The sequence below is a fragment of the Spermophilus citellus genome, assembly GCF_964194105.1.
Source record: "Spermophilus citellus genome assembly, chromosome: 6".
Lineage (NCBI taxonomy): Eukaryota > Metazoa > Chordata > Mammalia > Rodentia > Sciuridae > Spermophilus > Spermophilus citellus.
In genome coordinates, this window is record NC_138187.1 from 98,108,546 (window position 1) to 98,125,346 (window position 16,801).

Here is a 16,801-nt window from a genome sequence, read left to right on the forward strand (position 1 = left end):
TCCCCATTCCTTTCAGAAGGTTCAGTTCGATTCCCACCGCCCCTCACAAAGATTTCCCTGGAATCTTTCCAGTTCTAATGTCTCATCACTTGGGGCTCCAGCAGACCTAACCCTGAATTGAGCGACACACTCGTGCCATTATCTTGGAGAGTGGGACCCTATTTCTTGGGAACCCTCCACCTTAGGGAGTTCCAAAACCAGGCACTCAAAAATTGTGTGAATAGATGGATGAGTACAGGAACATGATCTTGGTCCAGTCCCCTCTCCACTGATGGCCAGCGCTACCCAGTCTTCCCTTAGGAGGCATGAGATCGGAACCAGAACCCTCATCAGCAATGGGTACACTCGGTTCCTGGATTCAGAGTGTTTCCAAGTCGCCTTCCCTCCAGGGGAGAGCCTGGCAGGGGGGCCACAGTGCGGTGCGGAGTCCCACGCTTTGCTCTCTCCATCTGGACCCCTTTGGTGGGAGCCCACCGTTGGCTGGTTTCAGAACCGCTGGCACCAAGGCCCACGGCGCCAGAACGTGGGGCACCCGAGGTCCCCCCACCCTCCTCCTCGCCCTCTCCGTCGCCGCCTCTGGCCATCGGGCCGCGTCTGCCGCGCTGGGTGGACGGGGCGGGGCCCTCCGCATCTCGGCGCGGCTCTCCTCCAGTCTCCCGGGTGGGAAGGTTGGGAGGCGGAGGCGAGGAGGGGCTGCAGAGGGGCGTCGGGTTACGTCTCCGCCTCCCCAGCCGCGGGCCGCAAAGCCGCTTACTGTGCGGGACAGCAGTTGGGGAACATGTTGGCGGCGAGCGGCGGGCGCGAGACTGCGTGGACGTGGGCGCTGCTGCTGCAGCTGCTGCTGGCGGGGCCCGGGGGCTGCCTGAGCCGCCAGGAGCTCTTCCCCTTCGGTCCCGAACACGGCGACCTGGAGCTGGAGGACGGGGACGACCTCGTCTCCCCGGCCCTGGAGCTGAGCGGGGCGCTCCGCTTCTACGACAAGTCCGGCATCACCTCGGTCTACGTGAGTCCACAGGGCAGGAGGGCGCGGGGCTGCGCGGGGTCGGCAGGAAGACCAGGCGCGCCGGGGGCGCCGGCCGAGCCGGACGAACGTGGGCGTCGCAGGCGGGACTCGAGCCACGGGCCGCCGGGGCGCGGCGCTGGGTCTGCGCGCCGAGAGGTCTCGGGCCTGTCCCGGCCCGCCTGGGTCTCCCGCGTCGGGCGATGTCCCCCGAGGAGCACTCGAGTCTGGGCCGCACCGGGCACTGGGTCTGTCCCGTTCCGCGCGCGCCCTGCCAGTACGCCGGGACTCCGCGACCCCGGGAGTCAGGGCGGAGCTTCCTTCCCGCGGCCGTGGGCTGCGTCTCCTCCCGGAGGTCGTCCGACGTCTCGCCTTTGTCCCATGCCTGGCGTGGCAGGACCCGGCCGGGTGGGGCCAGGTGCGGACGCGGAGCCTGGGTAGGAGAGTGGCCAAGTTAGGGTCCAGCCTGCACGCCGGCACAGGGATTCCCAGGGGTGCCAGGCGGGAAAAGAGAGGACCCGGCCCCGCGCCGGGACATTTAACCGACAGCCGCCTGCATCAGTGTGTGTGGACTGTGGCCGACTTGGCAGTGATTCTGTTCTCTACTGGGCGCCATTCAGTGTCCAGAGGTCAGGGCTGGGAACGCAGGGCGCCTGGGTGAGCCAGTTTCCTGTGGCCGACATTGTCACCCCGGGGGGCCCACATGAGGAGCTAGGCCAGACGACCTTTAGTTCTCCAGATCCTTCCCTGCACTGGTGGGGCCTGGGGACGTTGTCAACTTGGTCAAGCCCTGTGGTGCCGCTGCCTCCCCAGCAGAGCACCATGTGGATTTCATAAAAGCAGCGTGCATTCCAGAAGTGGGGAACTACACAAACAGCGCCTGGAGCCTGTCCTGCTGGTGAAGCGGCTGGGCTCGGCTCGCCTGGACAGAGCGCGCTTGGGGCAACACCCTCGTGGGGATGGTCAGTTGTGCCTGAAACGAATGAGTCCTTAGTCCCTGACCCACGAAGGGCTCTCAGCCCTGCGGGTTGACTGCCCTGCCCCCCCTGGGCAGTCTGGCGGGTCTGTGGACCCCTTTGCAGCATAATGCTTTTGAATGCATGAAGTAAAATCCGCGAGATTATCCAAGAGATCTCACATGTAGAAATACAGATCAAAATATAAAAAAAATGTATGGAGTGGTGTTCTTACTTTTAACCATATTAAATAACAAGGTGGAGCAGTGGATTCAAGGGTGGGCCATGCAGCTATTGAACCTTGAAGATCCTGAGGACTGTAAATACCTGCAGCAACTATAATTTGATATGGAAATGCCTGTGAATTTTGTTAGGGTCAGAATCACTAAGTGCTACTACTGCTGTGCTTAGTTACCTACATTCATGTTGAAGGAAATACTAAATATTGGTTAGTAGCTACAGAAAATAAACATGAAAATTTCTCATGTAAGAAAGCAGACTCAATGGAACCAGCTAGCAGTGGACTGATCCAGGGTAGCCTTGGTAGGGGTTTGGAATGATTTGTTCTGTTTCATCCACCTCTCATCTTCCACAGCTGTTCTTTCTAACACAGTAGCCACTACCCATATGTACTTTTCTAAATGAATGGCCATGAAATAATATGAAAGTTTTGGTCATACTAGCCACATGTCAAGAGCCCAGCACCCTCATTGGCAAATGGCAACTATGTTGTACACTGACATTCTAGAACATTTCTAGCATTGCTAAGAGTTTTGCTGGACAGTGCTGCCTCCCAGGGCCAGTTGAGACTCATCCTTCTTTCATGTCAAAGGCACAGGAGAGATAGTGGAAAGACCTGAGTGCCTTCTCAAATCTCTGCTTGGGCCATGCCTGTTGACATCTCATGGACTACAGCAAGTCAGGTGACTGTACCCAGGGTCAGTTGGGAAGCCAGTCACCCTATCCATGATGGTAACCAGCAGGGAGACAGGGAGGGGGAAGAACTGAGGCCAAGTGATGTAATTTGCTGTGTGGAGAGTCATGGAAGGTGGCTGGAAGTTCCTGGTTGGAAGCTTGTAGCTCTTCTGTTTTGCATGTCTGTTTGGCAGTGATTTGCAAGATGGCCTAGACAAGCAGGTAAGGGAGAGTTTGGAAGCAGAAACCAGTGTCATAAGCTGCTGTTTTATCCTGGCCCATGGGCAAGAGGCCTGCAGAAGGGGGAAAGGGAAGGAGAGGGTGAATCTGAGAGGTGATCTGTCAGGTCACCTAAGGGATATGAAGAAGGCAGACAGTGATGGGGTGGCTGGCTAGAAGGGCTGACTCAAGTGAGAAGTCATTAGCCCAAGTTTGACAGTGGCTTTGGAGACTAGAAAGGGGACCTGAACTTGGAGATGCCCTGGAGCTAGCAGACTCTCAAGCAAGCAGTTAGATTAGGGAGGAAGTGGAAGCCTGCAAACAGTGGTTTGCAAAGGGGAATAGGATAGGAAGAAAAACTGATTTTGGAGCCCTTAAAAAAGTAAAATGATAAGTCTTCTCTTCCTAGGTACTTTTGACTTGGAAAATGTAATCATTTTCATTTAAAATGTCATTTATCATGTCATGAGCTCATTACTTAAATGTTACCAACATTTAAATATTTCTCAGCTTTAATTTCTCATAGGATAAATATTGATTGTAATAATTTATATAAAACAAATCTTTGGAACTCTTCAAACTACATTAGGAGTGTAAAGGGTCCTGAGACCCAGTATCTGCTGGAGTGCTGTTGGTCTGGTGGGATCCGGACATCATATAGGTATATGATGACCTCAAAGGCAGGAAGAGAGCATTGCTGGGCAGTGCCCCATGGGCAGGCAGGCACCATCTTGGTTTGCCAATTTCCTCCTGTGGGTCATATGGCCTCCCTCTGTGAGGAAGCCTCATTCTCCCCATGGAATGACCTCTGAGCTTTGAATGGTAAGTCAGCACAATCTACCACTAAGACCAGCCATTCTCCAGATTTCATTTTGGGTCTCATCAGCTACCTCTTTGAGCCACTGGACGTTTCACTTGAGCTCTGCTGCCTTGGCCAATGAACCTTGAACTCCCTTGGAGAGAGTTTTTCAAAATCATAACAAGGTTGAACAGAGCAATGAAAACACGTTCTTCCTTTGATTGGATTTTTATCATGTCAGTTTATTTATGCTAGGCATCTCATGCTGATTTGAAACTTTCATTGGGGGTGTAGATCAATAGAAGAATTTCTGGAACATAATTTTATTGCATATTAAGTTATTTGTCTTTGATTCATAAAAATTGAGAAATGAATTAATTGTTATTATTTAATGCATTCAGGTTTTTTTTTTTTTTTGTAGATAAAATCCTCATGCCATGGAAAAATAATCAAAGGATATCCTTGGTAGCAAAAAGATCATAGGCCTCTATTCTGACTCATCTCTGTGCCTCTGGTTTCCTTCCCCCTGCTTCCCTTTCTCTTCTCTCCCAATCTCTCTTTCTTTTTCTCAAACACACACACACACACACACACACACACACACACACACACACATATACTCTGTCCTCTAGATGTTTCAGGTGTAGTGAGGCCACATTTACTGGCAGTCAGGAAGTTTATGGATTGACTGGCCAAACACAGGGCCACCACCTAGGGCTGAGCAGGCTGTTCACTGCACACGAAGGGTTCTGGCCCAGGACACAGTAGGGCTGAACTCCTGCCCACAACCTGTTCACCCAGCCCTGAGCCTCAGCCTGGAACTGGGGCCACTTGGAAGAAGGGACCTCTGCTTCTGGTCTGCCAGAAGTTGCTCAGTGACTATGGTTGAATGGCAGAATCCAAAACAGAGTTTTCATCTCTAGTGGAGGCGAAAATGCAGCTGATTAATTGAGGAGGCCAGCCATTGCAAAGAATATGAGCTGGGGGCGTGCCTTTGACCTGGGACAGACATCCATCGGGGAGCTAAGCCCTGGGGGGTCCAAGGAGGTGCCTTGTAGACTGACCTCTCCCCACCAACTTCCAATTGAAAGAAAATCATTTCCTTTCTCAGCCTCTTGTCAACCTGGTGTTTTTACATATAAAATGAAGGTTATCCCCTAAGCATTTCATTTTGAATCTTGAATTCATTTTGATTGGTGACCCCCTGCCGTTTAACATTTTCAGGATGCTGGGTATCCTTATTGCTATTTTGTAAAATGCAGTCCAGAGTTAAGATCCGTCATTCATTCAGTCCATAGATACTTAATTTGTCCCCTAGTATGCCAGGCATAGTTCGAAGATTTGGACAGAAATTGAAAGTAGACCATGTGTTTCTATCCATCCAGAGCCTACAGGATCATGAGGACGGTGGACATTGAGCCAGTGGTGACACAGTGCCCATGTGCCACTGTGCCGGAAGAAGAAACTCAGGGTGCGATGTGCTGGCAGAAAGCCTGGGGAGAGGAGTTGTCCTCTGCAACATGGCAGGGACAAAAGGGTGACAGAGCTTAGCTTGGGTGTGGGAGGGCAGGTGGCAGGAGAGACCCTCACCTTATTCAGTCAGGGATTCCAAAAAGGACCATGCTTACGAGTTGCTGTTTTCCCCTTTTGATTATCTGTTTATTGAGAATCACTGCCTGTCATCCTTGGGCATTTCTGTTAGTGTGTTATTTAGTGTGTTATTTCATTTCTGCATTTCCTATAAGTGGGTCATTGAATCATATCTTGAAAATATTCAGTTAGATTTTTTTCCTATAAAAACATGTATTATTTCATTTTGAAATTAATTTTGGAAGTAATAATACATCTAAGGTTTCAAAGAAGCAGTCTAGTAAAAACAGTGGAAAATGGATTTTCCTTCTCACTCACCCTAGAGACATTGTTCATGTTTTTAAAACCTCCTTGCAGAGAGATTCTCAAATGTATCTCTCTTCTCATTTAATACACTCATCTCCCTCTCTGACTTTTAAACAGCAGCTTTATTGAGATATAAGGCACATACAATGGAACTCACCTTTAAGTATGGTGTAGTGACGTTTACTACGTTTAGAGAGCTATACAACGATCACCACTATCCAGTTCTGAAGTAACATTTATTAGCCCCAAAGCAAACCCGGCATCCTGCAGACACTTCCCATTTTGACCTCCTCCCGCTCCTGGCAGCCACTACTCTATTTTCTGTCTCTGGATTTGCCTGTCGTGGCTGTTTGATGAAAATGGAATGGTGATATTTCACTCTGCAAGTCTTGGAGGTTCACCCCTGTTGTAGCACTACCAGAACCCCATCACTGTCAGACCCCCATCACTGTCAGAACCCCATCACTGTCAGACCCCAATCATGTCAGAGCCCATCACTGTCAGAACCCCATCACTGTCAGAGTCCATCACTGTCAGAACCCCATCACTGTCAGATCCCATCACTGTCAGATCCAATGACTGTCAAAAACCCATCACTGTCAGATCCCATCACTGTCAGATCCCATCACTGTCAGATCCCATCACTGTCAGATCCCATCACTGTCAGAGCCCCATCACTGTCAGAACCCCATCAATGTCAGAGCCCATCACTGTCACATCCCATCACTGTCAGAGCCCATCACTGTCAGAACCCCATCACTGTCAGATCCCATCACTGTCAGAACCCCATCACTGTCAGACTCCATCACTGTCAGAACCCCATCACTGTCAGAACCCCATCACTGTCAGAACCCCATCACTGTCAGAACCCCATCACTGTAAGATCCCATCACTGTCAGAACCCCATCACTGTCAGAACCCCATCACTGTCAGACTCCATCACTGTCAGAACCCCATCACTGTCAGAACCCATCACTGTCAGAACCCCATCACTGTCAGAACCCCATCACTGTCAGAACCCATCACTGTCAGATCCCATCACTATCAGATCCCATCACTGTCAGAGCCCCATCACTGTCAGAACCCCATCACTGTCAGACTCCATCACTGTCAGACTCCATCACTGTCAGAACCCCATCACTGTCAGACTCCATCACTGTCAGAGCCCCATCACTGTCAGAACCCATCACTGTCAGAACCCCATCACTGTCAGAACCCCATCACTGTCAGAACCCCATCACTGTCAGACTCCATCACTGTCAGAACCCCATCACTGTCAGACTCCATCACTGTCAGAGCCCCATCACTGTCAGAACCCATCACTGTCAGAACCCCATCACTGTCAGAACCCCATCACTGTCAGAACCCCATCACTGTCAGAACCCATCACTGTCAGATCCCATCACTATCAGATCCCATCACTGTCAGAGCCCCATCACTGTCAGAACCCCATCATGGTCAGAACCCATCACTGTCAGATCCCATCACTGTCAGAGCCCCATCACTGTCAGACTCCATCACTGTCAGAACCCATCACTGTCAGAACCCAATCACTGTCAGAGCCCCATCACTGTAAGAGCCCATCACTGTCAAATCCCATCACTGTCAGAAACCCCATCACTGTCAGAAACCCCATCACTGTCAGAACCCATCACTGTCAGATCCCATCACTGTCAGATCCCATCACTGTCAGATCCCATCACTGTCAGAGCCCCATCACTGTCAGAACCCCATCAATGTCAGAGCCCATCACTGTCACATCCCATCACTGTCAGAGCCCATCACTGTCAGAACCCCATCACTGTCAGATCCCATCACTGTCAGAAACCCCATCACTGTCAGAAACCCCATCACTGTCAGAACCCATCACTGTCAGATCCCATCACTGTCAGATCCCATCACTGTCAGATCCCATCACTGTCAGAGCCCATCACTGTCAGAACCCCATCACTGTCAGAGCCCATCACTGTCAGAACCCCATCACTGTCAGAACCCCATCACTGTCAGATCCCATCACTGTCAGATCCCATCACTGTCAGATCCCATCACTGTCAGAGCCCATCACTGTCAGAACCCCATCACTGTCAGAGCCCATCACTGTCAGAACCCCATCACTGTCAGATCCCATCACTGTCAGATCCCATCACTGTCAGAACCCATCACTGTAAGAGCCCATCACTGTAAGAGCCCATCACTGTCAAATCCCATCACTGTCAGAAACCCCATCACTGTCAGAAACCCCATCACTGTCAGAACCCATCACTGTCAGATCCCATCACTGTCAGATCCCATCACTGTCAGAACCCCATCACTGTCAGAACCCCATCACTGTCAGACTCCATCACTGTCAGAACCCCATCACTGTCAGAACCCCATCACTGTCAGAACCCCATCACTGTCAGATCCCATCACTGTCAGAACCCATCACTGTCAGATCCCATCACTATCAGATCCCATCACTGTCAGAACCCATCACTGTCAGATCCCATCACTGTCAGAACCCATCACTGTCAGATCCCATCACTGTCAGACTCCATCACTGTCAGAACCCCATCACTGTCAGAACCCCATCACTGTCAGACTCCATCACTGTCAGAACCCCATCACTGTCAGAACCCCATCACTGTCAGAACCCCATCACTGTCAGATCCCATCACTGTCAGAACCCATCACTGTCAGATCCCATCACTATCAGATCCCATCACTGTCAGAACCCATCACTGTCAGATCCCATCACTGTCAGAACCCATCACTCAGATCCCATCACTATCAGATCCCATCACTGTCAGAGCCCCATCACTGTCAGAACCCCATCATGGTCAGAACCCATCACTGTCAGATCCCATCACTGTCAGAGCCCCATCACTGTCAGACTCCATCACTGTCAGAACCCATCACTGTCAGAACCCAATCACTGTCAGAGCCCCATCACTGTAAGAGCCCATCACTGTAAGAGCCCATCACTGTCAAATCCCATCACTGTCAGAAACCCCATCACTGTCAGAAACCCCATCACTGTCAGAACCCATCACTGTCAGATCCCATCACTGTCAGAGCCCATCACTGTCAGAGCCCATCACTGTAAGAGCCCATCACTGTCAGAACCCCATCACTGTCAGAACCCATCACTGTCAGATCCCATCACTATCAGATCCCATCACTGTCAGATCCCATCACTGTCAGATCCCATCACTGTCAGAGCCCCATCACTGTCAGAACCCCATCAATGTCAGAGCCCATCACTGTCACATCCCATCACTGTCAGAGCCCATCACTGTCAGAACCCCATCACTGTCAGATCCCATCACTGTCAGAACCCCATCACTGTCAGACTCCATCACTGTCAGAACCCCATCACTGTCAGAACCCCATCACTGTCAGAACCCCATCACTGTCAGAACCCCATCACTGTAAGATCCCATCACTGTCAGAACCCCATCACTGTCAGAACCCCATCACTGTCAGACTCCATCACTGTCAGAACCCCATCACTGTCAGAACCCCATCACTGTCAGAACCCCATCACTGTCAGAACCCCATCACTGTCAGAACCCATCACTGTCAGATCCCATCACTATCAGATCCCATCACTGTCAGAGCCCCATCACTGTCAGAACCCCATCATGGTCAGAACCCATCACTGTCAGATCCCATCACTGTCAGAGCCCCATCACTGTCAGACTCCATCACTGTCAGAACCCATCACTGTCAGAACCCAATCACTGTCAGAGCCCCATCACTGTAAGAGCCCATCACTGTCAAATCCCATCACTGTCAGAAACCCCATCACTGTCAGAAACCCCATCACTGTCAGAACCCATCACTGTCAGATCCCATCACTGTCAGATCCCATCACTGTCAGATCCCATCACTGTCAGAGCCCCATCACTGTCAGAACCCCATCAATGTCAGAGCCCATCACTGTCACATCCCATCACTGTCAGAGCCCATCACTGTCAGAACCCCATCACTGTCAGATCCCATCACTGTCAGAACCCCATCACTGTCAGATCCCATCACTGTCAGATCCCATCACTGTCAGATCCCATCACTGTCAGAGCCCATCACTGTCAGAACCCCATCACTGTCAGAGCCCATCACTGTCAGAACCCCATCACTGTCAGAACCCCATCACTGTCAGATCCCATCACTGTCAGATCCCATCACTGTCAGATCCCATCACTGTCAGAGCCCATCACTGTCAGAACCCCATCACTGTCAGAGCCCATCACTGTCAGAACCCCATCACTGTCAGATCCCATCACTGTCAGATCCCATCACTGTCAGAACCCATCACTGTAAGAGCCCATCACTGTAAGAGCCCATCACTGTCAAATCCCATCACTGTCAGAAACCCCATCACTGTCAGAAACCCCATCACTGTCAGAACCCATCACTGTCAGATCCCATCACTGTCAGATCCCATCACTGTCAGAACCCCATCACTGTCAGAACCCCATCACTGTCAGACTCCATCACTGTCAGAACCCCATCACTGTCAGAACCCCATCACTGTCAGAACCCCATCACTGTCAGATCCCATCACTGTCAGAACCCATCACTGTCAGATCCCATCACTATCAGATCCCATCACTGTCAGAACCCATCACTGTCAGATCCCATCACTGTCAGAACCCATCACTGTCAGATCCCATCACTGTCAGACTCCATCACTGTCAGAACCCCATCACTGTCAGAACCCCATCACTGTCAGACTCCATCACTGTCAGAACCCCATCACTGTCAGAACCCCATCACTGTCAGAACCCCATCACTGTCAGATCCCATCACTGTCAGAACCCATCACTGTCAGATCCCATCACTATCAGATCCCATCACTGTCAGAACCCATCACTGTCAGATCCCATCACTGTCAGAACCCATCACTGTCAGATCCCATCACTATCAGATCCCATCACTGTCAGAGCCCCATCACTGTCAGAACCCCATCATGGTCAGAACCCATCACTGTCAGATCCCATCACTGTCAGAGCCCCATCACTGTCAGACTCCATCACTGTCAGAACCCATCACTGTCAGAACCCAATCACTGTCAGAGCCCCATCACTGTAAGAGCCCATCACTGTAAGAGCCCATCACTGTCAAATCCCATCACTGTCAGAAACCCCATCACTGTCAGAAACCCCATCACTGTCAGAACCCATCACTGTCAGATCCCATCACTGTCAGAGCCCATCACTGTCAGAGCCCATCACTGTAAGAGCCCATCACTGTCAGAACCCCATCACTGTCAGAACCCATCACTGTCAGATCCCATCACTATCAGATCCCATCACTGTCAGATCCCATCACTGTCAGATCCCATCACTGTCAGAGCCCATCAATGTCAGAACCCCATCACTGTCAGAATCCCATCACTGTCAGAGCCCATCACTGTCAGAACCCATCACTGTCAGAACCCATCACTGTCAGAACCCCATCACTGTCAGAACCCATCACTGTCAGATCCCATCACTATCAGATCCCATCACTGTCAGATCCCATCACTGTCAGAACCCATCACTGTCAGATCCCATCACTGTCAGAGCCCCATCACTGTCAGACTCCATCACTGTCAGAACCCATTACTGTCAGAACGCAATCACTGTCAGACTCCATCACTGTCAGAACCCATCACTGTAAGAGCCCATCACTGTCAGAACCCATCACTGTCAAATCCCATCACTGTCAGAAACCCCATCATTGTCAGATCCCATCACGGTCAGAACCCCATCACTGTCAGAACCCCATCACTGTCAGAACCCATCACTGTCAGATCCCATCACTGTCAGAGCCCATCACTGTCAGAGCCCATCACTGTAAGAGCCCATCACTGTCAGAAACCCCATCACTGTCAGATCCCATCACTATCAGAGCCCATCACTGTCAGATCCCAACACTGTCAGAGCCCCATCATTGTCAGATCCCATCACTGTCAGAGCCCCATCACTGTCAGATCCCATCACTGTCAGATCCCATCACTGTCAGAACCCCATCACTGTCAGAACCCCATCACTGTCAGACTCCATCACTGTCAGACTCCATCACTGTCAGATCCCCATCACTGTCAGACTCCATCACTGTCACAGCCCCATCACTGTCAGAGCCCATCACTGTCAGAACCCCATCACTGTCAGAGCCCATCACTGTCAGAACCCCATCACTGTCAGATCCCATCACTGTCAGAGCCCCATCACTGTCAGACTCCATCACTGTCAGAACCCATTACTGTCAGAACCCAATCACTGTCAGAGCCCCATCACTGTCAGACTCCATCACTGTCAGATCCCATCACTGTCAGAACCCATCACTGTAAGAGCCCATCACTGTCAGAACCCATCACTGTCAGAACCCATCACTGTCAAATCCCATCACTGTCAGAAACCCCATCATTGTCAGATCCCATCACGGTCAGAACCCCATCACTGTCAGAACCCCATCACTGTCAGAACCCATCACTGTCAGATCCCATCACTGTCAGAGCCCATCACTGTCAGAGCCCATCACTGTCAGATCCCAACACTGTCAGAGCCCCATCACTGTCAGATCCCATCACTGTCAGAGCCCCATCACTGTCAGAACCCCATCACTGTAAGATCACATCACTGTCAGAACCCCATCACTGTCAGAACCCCATCACTGTCAGACTCCATCACTGTCAGAACCCCATCACTGTCAGATCCCATCACTATCAGATCCCATCACTGTCAGACTCCATCACTGTCAGAACCCATCACTGTCAGAACCCCATCACTGTCAGATCCCATCACTGTCAGAGCCCCATCACTGTCAGACTCCATCACTGTCAGAACCCATTACTGTCAGACTCCATCACTGTCAGAGCCCATCACTGTCAGAACCCCATCACTGTCAGAACCCATCACTGTCAGATCCCATCACTGTCAGAGCCCCATCACTGTCAGACTCCATCACTGTCAGAACCCATTACTGTCAGAACCCAATCACTGTCAGAGCCCCATCACTGTCAGACTCCATCACTGTCAGATCCCATCACTGTCAGAACCCATCACTGTCAAATCCCATCACTGTCAGAAACCCCATCATTGTCAGATCCCATCACGGTCAGAACCCCATCACTGTCAGAACCCATCACTGTCAGATGCCAAAACTGTCAGAGCCCATCACTGTCAGAGCCCATCACTGTCAGAGCCCCATCACTGTCAGATCCCATCACTGTCAGAGCCCATCACTGTCAGACTCCATCACTGTCAGAACCCCATCACTGTCAGAACCCATCACTGTGAGATCCCATCACTATCAGATCCCATCACTGTCAGAGCCCTATCACTGTCAGATCCCATCACTGTCAGATCCCATCACTGTCAGAACCCATCACTGTCAAATCCCATCACTGTCAGAAACCCCATCATTGTCAGATCCCATCACGGTCAGAACCCCATCACTGTCAGAACCCATCACTGTCAGATGCCAAAACTGTCAGAGCCCATCACTGTCAGAGCCCCATCACTGTCAGATCCCATCACTGTCAGAGCCCATCACTGTCAGACTCCATCACTGTCAGAACCCCATCACTGTCAGAACCCATCACTGTGAGATCCCATCACTGTCAGATCCCATCACTGTCAGACCCCATCACTATCAGATCCCATCACTGTCAGAGCCCCATCACTGTCAGAGCCCTATCACTGTCAGACTCCATCACTGTCAGAACCCCATCACTGTCAGAACCCATCACTGTTAGATCCCATCACTATCAGATCCCATCACTGTCAGACCCCATCACTGTCAGAACCCATCATGGTCAGAACCCCATCATGGTCAGAACCCATCACTGTCAGATCCCATCACTGTCAGAACCCCATCACTGTCAGAACCCATCACTGTCAGATCCCATCACTGTCAGAGCCCCATCACTGTCAGACTCCATCACTGTCAGAACCCATCACTGTCAGAGCCCCATCACTGTCAGAGCCCCATCACTGTCAGATCCCATCACTGTCAGAACCCATCACTGTCAGATCCCATCACTGTCAATCCCATCACTGTCAGAACCCCCCCCCATCATTGTCAGATCCCATCACGGTCAGAACCCCATCAGTGTCAGATCCCATCACTGTCAGATCCCAACACTGTCAGATCCCATCACTGTCAGAGCCCCATCACTGTCAGAGCCCCATCACTGTCAGACTCCATCACTGTCAGAGCCCATCACTGTCAGAACCCATCACTGTCAGATCCCATCATTGTCTGAACCCCATCATTGTCAGATCCCATCACTGTAAGAGCCCATCACGGTCAGAACCCCATCACTGTCAGATCCCATACTGTCAATCCCATCACTGTCAGAACCCCCCATCATTGTCAGATCCCATCACGGTCAGAACCCCATCACTGTCAGAACCCCATCATGGTCAGAACCGCATCACTGTCAGATCCCATCACTGTCAGAACCCCATCATGGTCAGAACCGCATCACTGTCAGATCCCATCACTGTCAGAACCCCATCATGGTCAGAACGGCATCACTGTCAGATCCCATCACTGTCAGAGCCCATCACTGTCAGAGCCCATCACTGTCAGAGCCCATCACTGTCAGAACCCATCACTATCAGATACCATCACTGTCAGAGCCCCATCACTATCAGAACCCCATCACTGTCAGAGCCCATCACTGTCAGAGCCCATCACTGTCAGAGCCCATCACTGTCAGAGCCCATCACTGTCAGAACCCATCACTGTCAGAGCCCATCACTGTCAGAGCCCATCACTGTCAGAGCCCATCACTGTCAGAACCCATCACTGTCAGATACCATCACTGTCAGAGCCCCATCACTATCAGAACCACATCACTGTCAGAACCCATCACTGTCAGAACCCATCACTGTCAGAGCCCATCACTTTCAGAACCCCATCACTTTCAGAACCCCATCACTGTCAGAACCCCCATCACTGTCAGAACCCATCACTGTCAGATCCCATCACTGTCAGATCCCATCACTGTCAGAGCCCCATCACTGTCAGAACCCCATCACTGTCCGAACCCCATCACTGTCAGATCCCATCACTGTCAGAGCCCCATCACTGTCAGAGCCCATCACTGTCAGAACCCCATCACTGTCAGAACCCATCACTGTAAGAGCCCATCACGGTCAGAACCCCATCACTGTCAGATCCCATCACTGTCAGAACTCATTACTGTCAGATCCCATCACTGTCTGAACCCCATCATTGTCAGATCCCATCACTGTAAGAGCCCATCACGGTCAGAACCCCATCACTGTCAGATCCCATCACTGTCAGATCCCATCACTGTGAGAGCCCATCACTGTCAGATTCCATCACTGTCAGAACTCCATCACTGTCAGATCCCAACACTGTCGGATCCCATCACTGTCAGAGCCCCATCACTGTCAGAGCCCCATCACTGTCAGAACCCCATCACTGTCAGAACCCATCACTGTCAGAGCCCCATCACTGTCAGAACCCCATCACTGTCAGAACCCATCACTGTCAGATCCCATCACAGTCTGAACCCCATCACTGTCAGATCCCATCACAGTCAGATCCCATCATTCTGAGAGCCCATCACTGTCAGATCCCATCACTGTCAGATCCCATCACTGTCAGAGCCCCATCACTGTCAGAGCCCATCACTGTCAGAGCCCATCACTGTCAGATCCCATCACTGTCAGAACCCATCACTATCAGATCCCATCACTGTCAGAGCCCCATCACTGTCAGAACCCCATCACTGTCAGATCCCATCACTGTCAGACTCCATCACTGTCAGAACCCCATCACTGTCAGAACCCATCACTGTCAGATCCCATCACTGTCAGACTATATCACTGTTAGAACCCCATCACTGTCAGAACCCATCACTGTCAGATCCCATCACTGTCTGAACCCCATCACTGTCAGATCCCATCACAGTCAGATCCCATCATTGTGAGAGCCCATCACTGTCAGACTCCATCACTGTCAGAACCCATCACTGTCAGATCCCATCACTGTCAGATCCCATCACTGTCCGAACCCCATCACTGTCAGATCCCATCACAGTCAGATCCCATCATTGTGAGAGCCCATCACTGTCAGAACCCCATCACTGTCAGAACCCATCACTGTCAGATCCCATCACTGTGAGAGCCCATCACTGTCAGATCCCATCACTGTCAGAGCCCCATCACTGTCAGAGCCCCATCACTGTCAGAGCCCATCACTGTCAGAGCCCATCACTGTCAGAGCCCATCACTGTCAGAGCCCATCACTACTAGAGCCCATCACTATCAGATCCCATCACTGTCAGAACCCCATCACTGTCAGAACCCATCACTGTCAGAACCCCATCACTGTCAGAGCCCCATCACTGTCAGAACCCCATCACTGTCAGAGCCCCATCACTGTCAGATCCCATCACTGTCTGAACCCATCACTGTCAGAACCCATCACTGTCAGAACCCCATCATGGTCAGAACTGCATCACTGTCAGATCCCATCACTGTCAGAGCCCATCACTGTCAGAACCCCATCACTGTCAGAGCCCATCACTGTCAGAGCCCATCACTGTCAGAGCCCATCACTGTCAGAGCCCATCACTGTCAGAACCCATCACTGTCAGAGCCCATCACTGTCAGAGACTATCACTGTCAGAGCCCATCACTGTCAGAACGCATCACTGTCAGAACCCCATCACTGTCAGAACCCATCACTGTCAGAGCCCCATCACTGTCAGAGCCCATCACTGTCAGAGCCCATCACTGTCAGAGCCCATCACTGTCAGAGCCCATCACTGTCAGATCCCATCACTGTCAGAACCCATCACTGTCAGAGCCCATCACTGTCAGAGACTATCACTGTCAGAGCCCATCACTGTCAGAACGCATCACTGTCAGAACCCCATCACTGTCAGAGCCCCATCACTGTCAGATCCCATCACTGTCAGATCCCATCACTGTCAGAGCCCATCACTGTCAGATCCCATCACTGTCAGAGCCCCATCACTGTCAGACTCCATCACTGTCAGAACCCATT

The 16,801-nt window shown here is 51.3% G+C and overlaps 1 protein-coding gene across 1 annotated transcript in view; it reads left to right on the forward strand.

Moving 5' to 3' along the window:
• The first annotated feature begins 624 nt into the window (after positions 1-624).
• The window catches only part of NID1 (nidogen 1), a 116,067-nt gene continuing 99,890 nt past the window's right edge, over positions 625-16,801 (forward strand). The window contains exon 1 of the mRNA XM_081297814.1: positions 625-1,003. Coding sequence (XP_081153940.1) covers positions 779-1,003 — 225 coding nt within the window. The 5' untranslated portion in view covers positions 625-778. The remainder of the gene's footprint in view (positions 1,004-16,801) is intronic.